The sequence below is a fragment of the Erinaceus europaeus genome, chromosome 13 (genome assembly GCF_950295315.1).
Source record: "Erinaceus europaeus chromosome 13, mEriEur2.1, whole genome shotgun sequence".
Classification (NCBI taxonomy): domain Eukaryota; kingdom Metazoa; phylum Chordata; class Mammalia; order Eulipotyphla; family Erinaceidae; genus Erinaceus; species Erinaceus europaeus.
Window position 1 is genome coordinate 72,393,134 of NC_080174.1, and position 15,676 is coordinate 72,408,809.

The 15,676-nt window shown below is 42.4% G+C and overlaps 1 protein-coding gene and 1 non-coding gene across 2 annotated transcripts in view; both read right to left on the reverse strand.

The window, feature by feature from the left end:
• Positions 1–15,630, reverse strand: part of NDC1 (NDC1 transmembrane nucleoporin) — a 53,298-nt gene extending 37,668 nt beyond the window's left edge. Inside the window, exons 1-7 of the mRNA XM_007534193.3 lie at positions 15,328–15,630; positions 12,351–12,471; positions 9,918–10,019; positions 8,312–8,486; positions 7,199–7,337; positions 5,035–5,143; positions 2,057–2,108 (exon numbers count right to left, since the gene is read on the reverse strand). Coding sequence (XP_007534255.2) covers positions 2,057–2,108; positions 5,035–5,143; positions 7,199–7,337; positions 8,312–8,486; positions 9,918–10,019; positions 12,351–12,471; positions 15,328–15,384 — 755 coding nt within the window. The 5' untranslated portion in view covers positions 15,385–15,630. The remainder of the gene's footprint in view (positions 1–2,056; positions 2,109–5,034; positions 5,144–7,198; positions 7,338–8,311; positions 8,487–9,917; positions 10,020–12,350; positions 12,472–15,327) is intronic.
• Positions 2,904–3,028, reverse strand: LOC132532567 (small nucleolar RNA SNORA28). The gene has a single exon (XR_009544506.1). It is a non-coding gene; the product is annotated as a small nucleolar RNA SNORA28 (small nucleolar RNA).
• Positions 15,631–15,676: the final 46 nt, after the last annotated feature.

A 15,676-nucleotide genomic window follows, 5' to 3' on the forward strand; every position in this document is an offset into this window, starting at 1 on the left:
GATCCCGATTCAAGCCCCAAGCTCCCCACCTGCAGAGGAGTCGCTTCACAGGCGGTGAAGCAGGTCTGCAGGTGTCTGTCTTTCTCTCCCCCTCTCTGTCTTCCCTCTCTCTCTCCATTTCTGTCCTATCTAACAACGATGACATCAATAACTACAACAACAATGAAAAACAACAAGGGCAACAAAAAGGAAAATAAACAAATATTTTTTTAAAAAAGAAGTTACTTAACGTGGCTAGTACCGCTCCTGAACCAGATTTCAGCTCAGCTTACTGCTTACCTCTAAACAATTTCATACTAGTCAAAGCACAGACATACCGAAAGATAAACTATCTTTGCTTGTAAAATAACTGAGGAATCCATTAGAATGCTAAATAAAAGTAAATGCTATCTAATTATAAAATCTTGAATAGATCAATTAGCAAAATCACCAAAACCCTACAATCACATGATTTCAAATTATAAAAACTGAATTTGACTGAAGCCACCATTTTTAGATTCTGTGGTTTTTCTGCTTCTCAGCAACCAGACTTACAGATTTACTGAGGGCTTGACATACATTAAAGACAGAATATTAGGCAGTGCAACACAAAACATTTTTAAGTGGCAGGAAGAATTAAAAGGATCATGTTATTTTTTTTTTAAAAAAAATTTATTAAAGCAATTTATCCATTTTTTTCTTTTTGTAATATTTATTAATTCATTTATTCTCTTTTTGTTGCCCTTGTTGTTTTATTGTTGTAGTTATTGTTATTGATGTCGCTGTTGTCGGATAGGACAGAGAGAAATGGAGAGAGGAGGGGAAGACAGAGAGGGGGAGAGAAAGATAAAACACCTGCACACCTGCTTCACTGCTTGTGAAGCGACTCCCTTGCAGGTGGGGAGCTGGGTGCTCAAACCGGGATCCTTCTGCTGGTCCTTGTGCTTTGCACCACCTGCACTTAACCCGCTGCGCTACCACCTGACTCCCCATGTTAAATTTTCTATCATATATCATTTTCCTTTTCTTCTACCATATGACCCAAATGAAAATCTGGACAAACATAATAAATGACCCACACATTTACTTTTATATCAGCAATTAAGCAGAAGACAAACTAGATTTACTTAGGAACTTTCAAAACTTAATAAATGATACCTGTATTGTAGAAATAAAAATATGCTAATAGTAGCTCATATGCTAATAGTAACTCATAAAATCTCAAGTGTCAGTGGTCTTGCTCCCTAAAACAGGCTTTGCACAGAGAGAGATACCACAGGACCAAAGCTTTCCTCAGTGTGATGGGGGCAAGTATCAAAGCCTTTTTTTTTGGGGGGGGGTTGTCTTTGTTCCAGGATTGTCGCTGGGGCTCAGTGCTGGTACTATGAATCCACTGCTCCTGGCTGCCATTTTTCCATTTCATTGAATAGGACAGAGAAATTGAGGAGAGGGAGGCAGAGATGGGGAGAAAAAGACAGACACCTACAGATCTGCTTCACTGTTTGTGAAGCAACCCCTCTGCAGGTGGGGAGCCAGGAGCTCAAACCAGGATCTTGCACAGGTGCTTGTGCTTAGTACTATGTGTGCTTCATCAGATGCGCTACTAGCCCTCCCCCACTAGCTTTATGTATGCAAAGTGCTTGGGGATTAACTAGAGAAACAGATCCCAGAGCTGCCACTTAAATGTATTTGTGAAGACCTTCAACTGTTCAACTCAAACATACTCAATTTTTATTTCCTCAAAAATAAAGCCAGAATAATATCACAACAGCATAGAATGATATTCAAGAGAGAAAAAAGAAAAAAGAAAAAAAAAAAAAAGCATGTCCTCACAACTCAAGAAGCCCACTTTCATAAAATGTCAAGTGCTTTAGCTAATAAAACAGAAATAAATGCTTGCCTTCTGGGAAAAAGAACTGTATATTCTCTTATCTACTGTTGTAATTTTAAGCTACATGAACTATGTATATTCACAAATGAATACAATTGAAAAATTACAAAGGCATAATCTAAACAAAATATCTGGGAATTAGGAAATATCTAAGAGTTAAAATGGGACTTCTCAAAAATCACTTACTCATCAATCTGAAGGTCCATAGCAGTGCTAATCCATGCCCTGGGAATATGACCTGAGGGGGGAATGTCATGCAGTGAGCATCAACAGTTAAATCTTAATCACGTTTTGGAATATGAAATTGTTGTGAATGATGTGACAACCAAGAAGACACAAAGACCTTGGTCAGAATGCTAGACTGTCTGACCAGGGATGACCATGAAGAAACAGCTTCTTTTGCTATTATGCAGTGCTGGGGAACAAACCCAGAACCTCAGCTACACAATACTGCTGAGATTGGACATCCAAAGCGCTGCTCCACCACCCAGAGCTCCCCTGGCACTGACCACAGGGCTCCCATATGCTGTACACACTGTATCCACTGAGCAGAGCTGAGCTATCTCCCAAGTCCCTACAACAGCTTCTAAACAAACTGCGTGCTTGCTCTGCTTGTGCGTCACCACTACCCCCCCCACCAGCGGTAAGAACAGATGTTTATTATGTAGAAGGTAATTAGTTACAGGAGGAGAAGGAATGAGTTAAAAGGTTAAGAGTGAAAACAACTGTTGACCCCTGAAAGGCTGGGAGTAGGTAGGGCAGGAGAACAGGAAGCTCTACCTGTGTACATATGTCAGTTACCATCATTTGGTTAAATAACCGAAGTTCACCAACAGCACAATTTAAATTTCAGTTATTGTAGCTAGGGAAGGAGGGGAGGAGGTAGAGAGAGATCTGCAGCACTATGAATTGCTCATGAAGCCTCCCCCTTGAAGGTGGGGACCAGGGGACTGAACACTGATCCTTATGCATTGTAATGTGTGCACATGGGTGTGACACAGCCTGGCCCCTACTTTTTTTTTTCTTTTTAAATAATGTTTAAGTCTATATAACAGCATGCCTCATGGAAGAGAGAATACCAGAATAGGTTAGACTACTTGCTACAGCAAACTCAAATTGTGCCAGACTGTTTCAGTCATCTGTCACAGAGTGTTGCTTGCAAATGCATTTTTAAAAATACATAAAATAGTAATCTGGGGGGTGGTGCAGTGGATAAAGCACTGACTCTCAGGCATGAAGTCCCGAGCTCAATCCCTGGCAGCACATGTACCAGAGTGATGTCTGGTTCTTTTTCTCTTCCTGTCTTTCTCATTAGTAAATAAAATCTTAAAAAAATAAATAAATAGGGGAGTCGGGCGGTAGCGCAGCGGGTTAAGCGCACGTGGCGCAAAGCACAAGGACCAGCAGAAGGATCCTGGTTCAAGCCCCCGGCTACCCACCTGCAGGGGAGTCGCTTCACAGGTGGTGAAGCTGGTCTGCAGGTGTCTATCTTTCTCTCCCCCTCTGTCTTCCCCTCCTCTCTCCATTTCTCTCTGTCCTATCCAACAACGAACGACATCAATAACAACAATAATAACTACAACAATAAAACAAGGACAAGAGGGAATAAATATTTTTTAAATAATAAATAAAATATTCTGCTTACAAGATTTAAAAATGTTTATTGTATTATTTTTATTTACTTTTGATGAAAGAAAGTGTAAAAGATAGATAAGGAACATGAACTCAGAGCAGTAGTCAGCTCTGGCTTATGGTGGTGCTTGGGATTGAACCTGGGACCTCAGAGCCTCAGGCAGCATTAAAGTCTTTGGCATACCATTATGTTGTCTCCATAGCCTCTTAATAATTTTCCACTAATATATATAATATAGTGGGCACACAACTTTTATTCATTTTAAGTGTATCATCCTAGCATTTATTTACGTGTACACTAGCTAGAAATGCCAGAGCACTGCTAAGCTTTGGTATATGGTAATACAATTGAAACCCAGGCCCTCTGGAATCTCCAGCCTGCAAATCCTAGGCTCTAAAGCTGTGCTATTTCCCTGGCCCAAACAACACTGACATTCTTGACCTACTGAATAACAAAACTTCCCCTTACTCTCTCTTCCAAATCCCTTGCCAACTATCACTCTACATTCAGTTTCTAAGAGCTTGACTACTTTAGAAGTCTAAGTAGAATCACTCAGCATTTATCTTTTTGTGACAAGCTTATTTCATTATTTTCAAGGTTCATTCACTTTGTAGCACATAGTTTTGCTTCCCTTATTTTAAGATCAAATAATATTTTGTGTGTGTGTGTGTGCGTGCACATGAAATTATTTTGTGCAAGTGCCACTATTTTAATAATTTCCCTTTGGGGTCAAGGACATAGTTCCACAGTAGAGCACATATTTTGTATGTATGAGGCCCTGGTTTTGATCCCTGGTGCCCCCAAACAGTATTTTCCCAGTATTTTGCTCTGAAGGGTGGAGAGAACCTGACACCATTATAAGTCAGAGCGGAGCAGTGCTCTGGTTAAAAAGGCAATACTATCTCTCTGGAGGGGACAGGATACAGAGGTCTGGTGGTGGCAGTTGTGTGGAGTTGTGCCCCTCTTATCCTATGGTTTTTGTCAGTGTTTCCTTTTTATAAATAAAAATTAAAAAAACAAGGCAAAATGAAACATAAAAATTCAAATCATTCAGTAAATGAGCTATTTGAATGTGATAATTTTAGGTGTAAATAATGATAATCCAGAGTAATAAAAGAAACTGCAAGAAAAAAGACAATACTAATAACAACAATAGTAATGATAAACTAGGCTTAAAAATTGAATTACTCATGGTCCAGGAGGTGGCACAGTGATAAAGCTTTGGACTCTCAAGCATGGGGTCCCGAGTTTGATCCCTGGCAGCACATGTGCCAGTGATGTCTGGTTCTTTCTCTTTCTCTCCTCCTATCTTTATCATAAATAAATAAAATATTTTTTTAAAAAAAATGAATTACTCTGACCATCTAAACAATGAATCAGGCTAATCACTTACCTAAAAAGTAGAAACAAATTTAAAAAGTCAAGAATGACTTTGCAGCTAACATTTTATGAGTTAATACATATGAAATCAAAAAGCATTACCAGGTGATGACATCAGCAGCAACAAAAATCAAAAAGCAGAAACTCTTACCAAGGAAATAATACACAATGCAGAAATTTCTAATCAGGAAGAGTGATTCCACACAACTGTGCTTAATCAGTAAGAGTAGTGACCTCCTGAAACGCAAGAACTTGTATTGCTGTGGAAAAAAAGAACAGAAAAAAAAATGATACATCCAAATAAAAGCATACTTTCATTCTAAAGCAAGCATGTATATACACATACAGAACATACTCACTGTATTTAAAAAATTAAAATAAAACAAAGTTCTGATGCTAAAATATTGGGCCAGGGACATAGTATACCAGATTTTCATGACCAAAGTCCCAGGTTCCACCCTGACACTACTATACGCCAGGACTCTGGTACCTATTTCTCTCATGAAAATAAACAGTTTTTCCTTTATCTGGTTTGAACTAAATAAAATAATCCTCTTACTTGATAAATTAAAAACTGTTCATGTTTCTATTTTTGGTGGTGCTGTGGGCCTTCCATACATACAATAACACTGCTCCCCAGTCACCATTTTCTTGTTCTTTTTTTTTTTTTTAACCAGAACACTGCTCAGCTCTAGCTTATAGTGGTGCAGGGACTTGAACCTGAGACCTGCAGGTGGAGAGCTGGGGACTCAAACTGGGATCCTTGCGCCAGTCCCTGTGTTTTGCGCCACATGCATTTAACCCAGCGTGCTACCACCTAGCCCCCTAGATGGATACTTATTGATTGTGCTTCTGGCTCCAAGAGGCATGTGAGAACTTCAGTTAAACCATGAGGACCTGCATCCTTCAGACTCCTATATTTCATAATCCCATCGACACATCATAATATACACTTCTCTTTCTCCCTCCCTGCCATACTGGGTCTTGGTTAGAAGGGGCTAGTTCTGACATTCTTGCCCTAAATTTCTGTTCTCAGCCTGTCACAGACCAAGAATGAAACAAAAGTAAAATCAAGAACTGCAGGAACAGACTAGGAAGAGCTTTGACATCACAGTGAGAAATCTTTTTCAAGGACCAGCATAAAGATCCTGGTTTGAGCCCCCGGCTCCCTACCTGCAGGAAGGTCGCTTCACAAGTGGTGAAACAGGTCTGCAGGTGTCTATCTTTCTCTCCCCCTCTCTGCCTTCCCCTCCTCTCTCCATTTCTCTCTGTCCTATATAACAATGACAACATCAATAACAACAACAATAACTATTAACAATAAAAAAGGCAACAAAAGGGAATAAATATTTAAAAAAAAGAAAAGAAAAAAATCTTTTTCATCTCCCACAGGAAGTGGTCCTAAGTTCCAAGAGACAGATATGAGAAGATGAACACATTTTTTCTTAAGTTTGATTTATTTATCTATTTATTTATTTACAACTGGAACATAACATCAGGCATCAAACTCAGACCTTATGCTTAAAAGTCGAATGCTTTACCTATAGAACCACCTCTCAGGCCACCATCAGTAAATGTTAGAAAAACAGAGAAACGGGGAGGGCAGTAAAGCACCAGGTTAATCACACGTGGCGGGAAGCACAAGGACCCGAGCAAGGATCCTGGTTTGAGCCAGACTCCCTGCCTGCACAAGCATGAATCATGTCTGCAGGTGTCTATCTTTCTCTCCTCCCCTCTGCCTTACCCTCCTCTCTGTCCTACCCTACAATACAGTAATGACAACAACAAAATGGAAAGGAAAAAAAAGCTGCCAGGAGCCCTGGAGATAACCCTGAAGGCAAAAGAAATTGTTTAAACTGTTCCATTCAAATAATGTTACATTCATTCATACATACTTGTTCTAAAAAAAAAAAAAAAAAAAGACGTTAAGGGACTAATTAGCATATCCTCACCTGCACAATCTCAAATACATGAGGCTCTTATACACAAAGACTAACAGGCAGAGAGGCATTTGGCATCGTCTTCTTCTCCACCCCTGCTAGGTCACAGCAATTGCCACGACCCTGCAGGGAGGGGGAGAACGGAACAAAGTGGTATTCTGAGAGTAGCAGCAGGAAGGGCAACTCTCAAATATACACTAAAACCACATGAAGACAATTCTCCTCCCTCGAAGAGGCACTGAAGAGGATACTAATCCTAAACTTGGCTGATCAAATCCTGAATTAAGCAGATGAGGTCAGTTACATATACATCTAACCAAGCAATTCTAACTATGTCACGTTCTGATCCAAGGTAGTGCTCAAATAACACCTCACCTGTACGATGGGAAAAGGCAGGTAGTTCATGTTGTTAATGAAATATAGGAGACTGTAGCTATAGCCCATAAATGCTCCAGCGAGTAGGAAAAAGAGGTGGGGTTCATTTAAGCAGGTCCGTGTGGCAGGGTTTTCTGAACTGAAAGGAGGGGAAAACCAGGTCATTAATTCAACACTCATGGATACATATCATTGTTGCAGGGACAATTAGTCTGTCCTGTCAAACAAAATATATATTTTTTTCAATTCCTAAATTAAAAAAAAAAAAGTAAACATCAAAATCATCTGTAGAAGTCTGGAAAGTAAAGAAGGCTCATGAGTGGTCTGGGAGGTGGCGCAGTGGATAAAGCATTGGACTCTCAAGCATGAGGTCCTGAGTTCAATCCCCAGCAGCACATGTACCAGTGATGTTTGGTTCTTTCTCTCTCTCTTACTTTCTCATTAATAAACCATATATATTATATATAAAAAAAAAAAAAAAAAGAAGGCTCATGAATTAGAACTATTAGCCTAGAAAGAGCACCTTTGGTTCTGTAACTATGCAAATTTACTTAGAAGAAATAGGGTTCGGGGGAGTCGGGCTGTAGTGCAGCGGGTTAAGCGCAGGTGGCGCAAAGCACAAGGACCGGCATAAGGATCCCGGTTCGAACCCCGGCTCCCCACCTGCAGGGGAGTCGCTTCACAGGCGGTGAAGCAGGTCTGCAGGTGTCTATCTTTCTCTCCTCCTCTCTGTCTTCCCCTCCTCTCTCCATTTCTCTCTGTCCTATCCAACAACGACAACAACAATAATAACTACAACAATAAAACACCAAGGGCAACAAAAGGGAATAAATAAAATATTTTTAAAAAATTTTTTTAAAAAAAAGAAATAGGGTTCGGGAATCGGTGAAATAGCTCAGTGCGCTGCTTTGCCATTTGCGTGACCCAGGTTCAAGCCCAGCCTCCACCATATTGAAGGAGGCTTAGTGTCTCTCTCACCCTCTCTCTGCCTCTGTCTCTAATATATGTACATGTATGTATACACACACACACACACACACACACACACACACACACACACACACACTAGAGGCAGGAAGAGTAAAAGTCAGTAGTAAAACTATGTAATGTTACCTCTCAGAACCAGCACAGGGAATCACAAGAGAACTGTATCGACCCTTGGTGATCACTGCAGCACACCAAGCCATCATCAGCCCCATGGTGGCATGAACACACGAGTGCAGGAGCTGCTGAGGGTGGATGATCTTCCCTATCAGTGCCAGTCTGGAGCAGGGGATGGAAGGCACAACTGCAAGCGAAACAGATAACAGGATGATCATTTGCAGCACAGGACAGAGAAAACAAACAACTCCCTCTCTTCCTCACTTTTAGATACATGTCTAAAGGTGGTGTTGCTGGATCATAAGGCAACCCATTTTTCTTTAAAGACCATATGAACTATCATGAAATTTGAAAGATAAATGAAAAGGGTTTCATTGTGCCTGCAACAATGATCATCATGTATCCATGAGTAGTGAATTAATGACCTGGCTTTCCCCTTTCAGTTCAGAAAACCCTGCCACACGGACCTGCTTAAATGAACCCTACCTCTTTTTCCTACTTGCTGGAGCATTTATGAGCTATAGCGAGTCTCCTGTATTTCAATAACAACATTAACAATTCTCCAAAGGGCAAGATGTAACATCAGCCCAGTGTAAAACGTCGGACAGAAAAAATCCTGAGTTAAAAGAGTTTGGGAAAAAGATCAAGTCCAAAGAAATAAAAATGGGTTACCTTATGATCCAGCAATAGCACTTTTAGGCATGTATCCAAAAGACATGCAAACACTAATGTGAAGGGACTGTATGTGCACCCCTGTGTTCACAGCTGCATTATTCACAATAGTCAAAGAGTGGAAGCAGCCTAGATGTCCATCAACAGATGGCTAAATAAGTTATGGGATATATACTCTATGGATAACTCACCTGGTAGGCTTTATATTACTGTGCAACCATCACCCATCTCAAGACTTTTCCGTCTACCCCAAATCAAACTCTGTTCATGAAATGAAGACTTCCATCCTCTCCTCCCCCACACCATGGCAACCACTGTCCTACTTTGTGTTTCAAATCTGAATTCTCTAGATACCTAGATAAGAAATTACTTGTTTGGGCACCAGGTGGTGGCGTACCTGGTTGAATGTACATATTATAAAGCACAAGGACCCAGGTTTGAGCCCCCAGTCTCTACCTGCAGGGGGAAGGCTTTGAAAGCATTGAAGCAGGGTTGCAGGTGTCTCTCTCTCTCCCTCACCCCCTTCCCTCTTGATTTCTGGCTGTTTCTATCCAAATAAATAATACCAAAAAAAAAATTTTTTTAAAAGAATTTCTTTGGAGCCAAAAGTAGCACACCTGATTAAGGGCTCACTATATAGTATGCAAGGACCAAGGTTCAAGCCCTTCACCCCCACCTGCAGAGGGAAAGCTTTGTGAGTGGTGAAGCAGGGCTACAGGTAACTCTCCCTCATTATCTCCCTGTCCCCTCTTAATTTCTTTGTCTCTATCCAATAATAAATAAATGAAAGAAAAAAAAGGAGGGGAGCCAGGTGGTAGCGGCGCACCTGGTTGAGCACGTCACAATGTGCAAGGACCTGGGTTCAAGCCCCAGGTCCCACTTGACAGGGGGATAACCCTGAAGGCAAAAAAAAAAAAAAAAAAATGGTTAGTATTTGAAAACTCACCTGTGTAGAACTCCACATTGAAAATGCTTATTATTACTATTACCACTGACAGCAGCAGGAAGTAAAAGATTGCATAGGAACTATATAGGTCATTGAAAGAATCTAAAACAAGAGAGAGATTAGTAAAGGTCAGTCATGCAGGTATGTTTCATATATGTTTCATGTAGGTTTCATATAGGTATGTTTCACTTCAATCTGTTATCTTTTCTCAAGTGAGAACTGACTCATAAACTGTTCAGTGGGACACCAACTCAATCAAGTGTAGTGGAACCAGACTCTGAGTCCACAACAATTATACTGGGATATCTTTTTTATGACCCAGATGTTGGCATCTGGCAAGACACTCCTATATACAGACGTATCATGTGAGACAGAGGAGTACCACATTCAGTAATGTAATAACAAAACTTCCTTTCAAATGTAAATGGTATTCAGGATTTCTTTTTATTAGCGTAATTAACTTTGGCAGCTAAAACCACAGTAACACTTCCGGCCATAGCATCTCCGTCAGTCAGCTGAGTAAGCAAAGTCTCAGTCTCTCCATTTTACAAAGTAGAGCTGATGATGCCTTTTCCTTATATAGGGTTGTAAGGTCAATAAGCAATACTTAATGTGCTTCGCATAGTGTTCTCACACACAACAGAGAGGCAAAAACTGGTGACTGGGGCCAGGTGGCAGAGCACCTGGTGGAGGGCACAGTACCCCATGTAAGGACCCTGGTTGAAGCCCCCAGCCCCCACCTGCAGGCGGGGAACTTCACAGGAGTTGAAGCAATACTACAAGTGTCTCTGTCTAACCCCCTCCTGAATTTCTCTGTCTCTATCCAAAATAAATTATTTTTAAAAAACCAGTGATGAGGGAGTCGGGCAGTAGCGCAGCAGGTTAAGCGCATGTGGCACAAAGCACAAGGACCAGTGTAAGGCTCCCCGGTTCGAGCCCCCGGCTCCCCACCTGCAGGGGAGTCGCTTCACAGGCAGTGAAGCTGGTCTGCAGGTGTCTATCTTTCTCTCCCCTTCTCTGTCTTCCCCTCCTCTCTCCATTTCTCTCTGTCCTATCTAACAACGATGACAACAATAATAACTACAACAACACTGAAAAACAACAAGGGCAACAAAAAAGGGAAAATAAATAAATAAAAAAGTGATAAACAAAAACAAAAAAGTGATGACTATCACAAATTAACATAAAACAGTGTATTTTGATATATTTAGTTTTGTCTCAAGTGTTCTGAGAAATATTAAGCTTATCTCAATCTTTTCTTTTTTTTTTTTAAGGATTTTATTTATTTATTAATGAGAAAGGTAAGAGGAGAGAGAAAGAACCAGACATCTCAATCTTTTCTTTTTTTTTTTTTAAAGATTTTATTTATTTATTAATGAGAAAGGTAAGAGAGAGAAAGAACCAGACATCACTCTGGCACATGTGCTGCTGGGGATCGAACTCAGGACCTCATGCTTGAGAGTCCTCACCCCACCCCTTTTTTTTTCTTTTTCTGGAGACAGAGGGAAGTCTTTCTTAGACAATAGAAAGTAAAAAAGGTGGTCCAGAAGGTGGTGCAGTTGATAGGGCATCGGATTCTCGAGCATGAGGTCCTGAGTTCAATCCCCGGCAGCACATGTACCGGAGTGATGCCTGGCTCTTTCTCTCTCCTCCTATGTTTCTCACTAATAAATAAAATGTTAAAAAATAAATTAATTTATTTATTTAATTAAAAATAAAATAAAGAAAGTAAAAAGGGCACATGAAACATATTCTCTTGGAAAAAAAAAAAGATTTATTTAATGAGAAAGAGAACCATAGCATCACTCTGGGATATACAGTACCGGGAATCAAACTCAGGACCTCAGACATGCAAATTCACACTCTACAACTCAGTCACCTCCCCAGTTACTGAGGTTTCCTTTCATTTGGTCTAATGGTCTTTTGTCCGTGTGACAATACATAGTCTGTAACAAGCTTAAAAATCATACATAACTAAAGGGCAGTTATAAAGCTTAAGCTTGTCTCAAACCAACTGTTTTGGGATATGAATATACACAGTGATCAAAAGTGGATTCCTGGGAGTCGGGCGGTAGAGCAGTGGGTTAAGCGCACGTGGCGCAAAGCGCAAGGACAGGCCTAAGGATCCTTGTTTGGGCCTCCCGCTCCCCACCTGCAGGGGAGTGGCTTCACAGGCGGTGAAGCAGGTCTGCAAGTGTCTATCTTTCTCTCCCCCTCTGTCTTCCCCTCCTCTATCTCTCTCTGTCCTATCCAACAATGACAACATCAATAACAACAACTACAACAATAAAACAACAAGGGCAACAAAAGGGAATAAAAAATTTTTTAAATAGTTTATTTAAAAAAAGAAGTGAATTCATTGAGAACTAAAACAACTTAATGCTGAGAAACAGACCTTGTAAATGTGATTTGCACAAACAGAAAAGCACTTACCTGACAGCCACTGTACAGGATGAAAGAAATCCATGCTGCTGAAGATTATAAATACTGTGGTGCAGACGGGTAGCAGCAGCACCGACCACACAATACTTGTAACTATCCTCCAGCCCAAAACCTATCAATGAACAAAAGCACTCTATCATGAAGTCAGTTAAACGCATTCAGTCATGCAAATCCTACCCTTCCCTACAGGATGTTTATCACTGATATTTACAGAGCTCACAGCCCATGTGGGGGATGGGTGGCGGTACACACACACTAATGGTTACTACTATTAACATTACACATCACTAAAGAATCTTGCATTATCAGGGCACTGACACTTAGACATTATTAATCCAGTCAGGGCCACAGTATCACACAGTGGTGGGGGCCCGTCTCAAGTTATAAAACTGTATTTTTAGCAACTTAGACTTGTCTATGTAGGTCTAGCTTACAGCTCTGTCATTATCTAAAAACCATACAGATGGTTTCTCTTCAGATTGTATAAATCCTTCACCTTTTAAAAACTGTACAGAGGGGGGAGTCGGGCAGTAGCGCAGTGGGTTAAGCACATGTGGTGCAAAGCAAGGACTGGCTTAAGGATCCTGGTTTGAGCCCCCGGCTCCCCAACTGCAGGGCAATCACTTCACAAGCGGTGAAGCAGGTCTGCAGGTGTCTATCTCTCCCCGTCTTCCCCTCCTCTCTCCATTTCTCTCTGTCCTATCCGACAATGATGACATAACAAAAAAAACAAGCAACAAAAGGGAATAAATATTAAAAAATTTAAAATTATAAATAAATAAAAACTGTACAGAGGGCCGCAAAATAGTTCACCTGGGAAGGCACCTGCTGTGCCATGCAAAAGACTCAAGCTGGAACCCCCAGTACACCACAAGGGAGTACATCACATTGGGACAAATTCAAGAGTGTGGTTTCTCCTGCTGTTTTTCTACCTCTATCTCTGGAAGTGAAGCCTCAGGAAACTAAAAGAAAAACGAAACAGCAAAGCAACTATATATATATATATATATATATATATATATATATATATATTAACCAGAGCACTGCTCAGCTCTGGCTTACAGCTCTAGACACCTAATAGGCAACTGCAGAGTTGTATCTGAATCACCAGTGTCTCATAAGAAGTACTTTTATTGGAAGTCGGGCAGTAGCGCAGCAGGTTAAGCACACATGGTGCAAAGCCCAAGGACCAAAGTAAGGATCACGGTTCGAGCCCCCGACTCCCCACCTGCAGGGGAGTCGCTTCACAGGCGGTGAAGCAGGTCTGCAGGGGTCTGTCTTTCTCTCCCCCTCTCTGACTTCCCCTCCTCTCTCCATTTCTCTCTGTCCTATCCAACAATGACATCAACAACAATAATAACTACAACAATAAAAAACAGGGCAACAAAAAGGAAAATAAATATTTAAAAAATAAATAAAATGTATATCAACTTCTTAAAAAAAAAAAAAAGAAGTACTTTTATTGCTGAATAAGCAATGCAAGAGATACAGAGGGGCTTTTTTTCCCCTCCGGGGTTATGGCTGGGGCTCGGTGTCAGTACTACCATTCCACTGCTCCTGGAGGCCATTTTTTCCACTTTATTGGACAGGACAGAGAGAAATTGAGAGGGATGGGGGAGATAGAGATGGGGAGAGAAAGATTAAGACCCCTGCAGACTCGAGCTTAGTTCTATGTGTGCTAAACCCAGTGCACCACTGCCCGGCACTCTTTAAAGCAACTGTTTATCGAATTTATATTTGGGGAGTGGAATATTCTTATATTTGTAAAGTGGATGTGGTGGTGGTGATGATAGATGAAAGATAGCCCCAAAGCTGTCAGAAGGCAGCTCAAGGCAACTGTCCAGGCCAAAGATTAAGTTCTCACTTACTGTAGAGGGCAGGTCCTTAGTAACTGTGGCCTGATTGTTACAGAAGGTATCACATAACAGAGCCCTCCAGTAACATCACTGTATTCAACATGGGCTGTGATTCTTTTTATGTTCCTATCAACTTGATAACAAAATGGCATTGAATGAATGGCCTTATTGAGGACCTGCTGTTAACAATTCACACAACTCCGATGAATGAAAAGTGGTAAAGATCAGGGAAGACTGGGGCTGGGTGGTGGCTCACCTGGCTGACGGCAAATGTTACAATGAGCAAGGACCCTGGGACTGGGGCTGGAGCCCCACGTCCCCACCTGCAGGGGGAAAGCTTTACGAGTGGTGAAACAGGGCTGCAGGTGTCTCTCTGTCTCTCTCCCTATCTCCCCCTTCCTTCTCGATTTCTAGCTGTCTCTGTGCAATAAATAAAAATAAGATCAGGAGAGACTTAAAGGATGGCCCCCATGAACGTTTTAGGTTGGCATACATGGTAGACTAGTGAGTGCCACGGAGGTAGAAACACTACCTAAAAGTGGGTTGTTTGTTACTCCTTGCTGCCCTCCACAAAACGCATGCAGAACTGGTGCCTTCAATTCCACAAAGCGTCTCCTCGTCCCTGTCTCACGGTGCGTTAACACATTAACACATCGCCCTATTCAACAAAGAACACCTGTGCTGTGTGGATCTGGCCCTCCATCCCCAGACCCTGTTAAGGAACATGCCACTTTCTGGAACTTTTTAGCCTAAGTAATGAGCAAGTTATTTTGCAACTGCTGAGCCCATCACCCTTGCATAAAACTCTCCTCCATTCCTTAGCCAAACCTCCACGCAGGTGCTGATCCCGCCCCTCCTAACAGATCTCACTCAGGACTCCCCGCACGTGCACAGCCGGCTGCCGGCTTTCCAGCCCCCCTGCTTCTACTCTAAGCAACTTCCACTCGGGTCCCCCCGACTGGCGCCCGGGAAGCAGCCCTCGGGGCGGCCACATGCACGCGTTCCCCACGCGCCTCTGCGGCCGGCCCCTCCCCCGCCCAGCGCGCACGCGCGGTCAGCGCCCGTCCGTCCCCGCAGCGGCCCGCGCGCGCCACGGGGCGTGCAGCACTTACGCGCCACAGGATGTCCCGCGACACGCCCGCGCAGGGCCGACTAGCAGCCGTGGCCATGGCGATGGCGACCCCGAGACTGGGGAGGGCGGAGGACTGCGCGCCCGCCCGCCACCGCCGTTCAAAGGGAGGAAGGCCCCAGGAGGTCCTCGTTGGGGCTGCCCGAAATGCCGCCTGAGTGAAGTGCGGCAAAGCCCTCAGCCCATCTCTACAGGGTTTGCTCTGGACAGGCCTAACGGGCCAGAGCGTCTTCTCACACTGGTCCGCCAAAGGGGGCTGGGGCCCCAGGACTCGCCCTCTAGAGTCCGAAAGGTTTCTGCGAAGCAGGGTGCTGCGAGGCGCTAGAAACGGG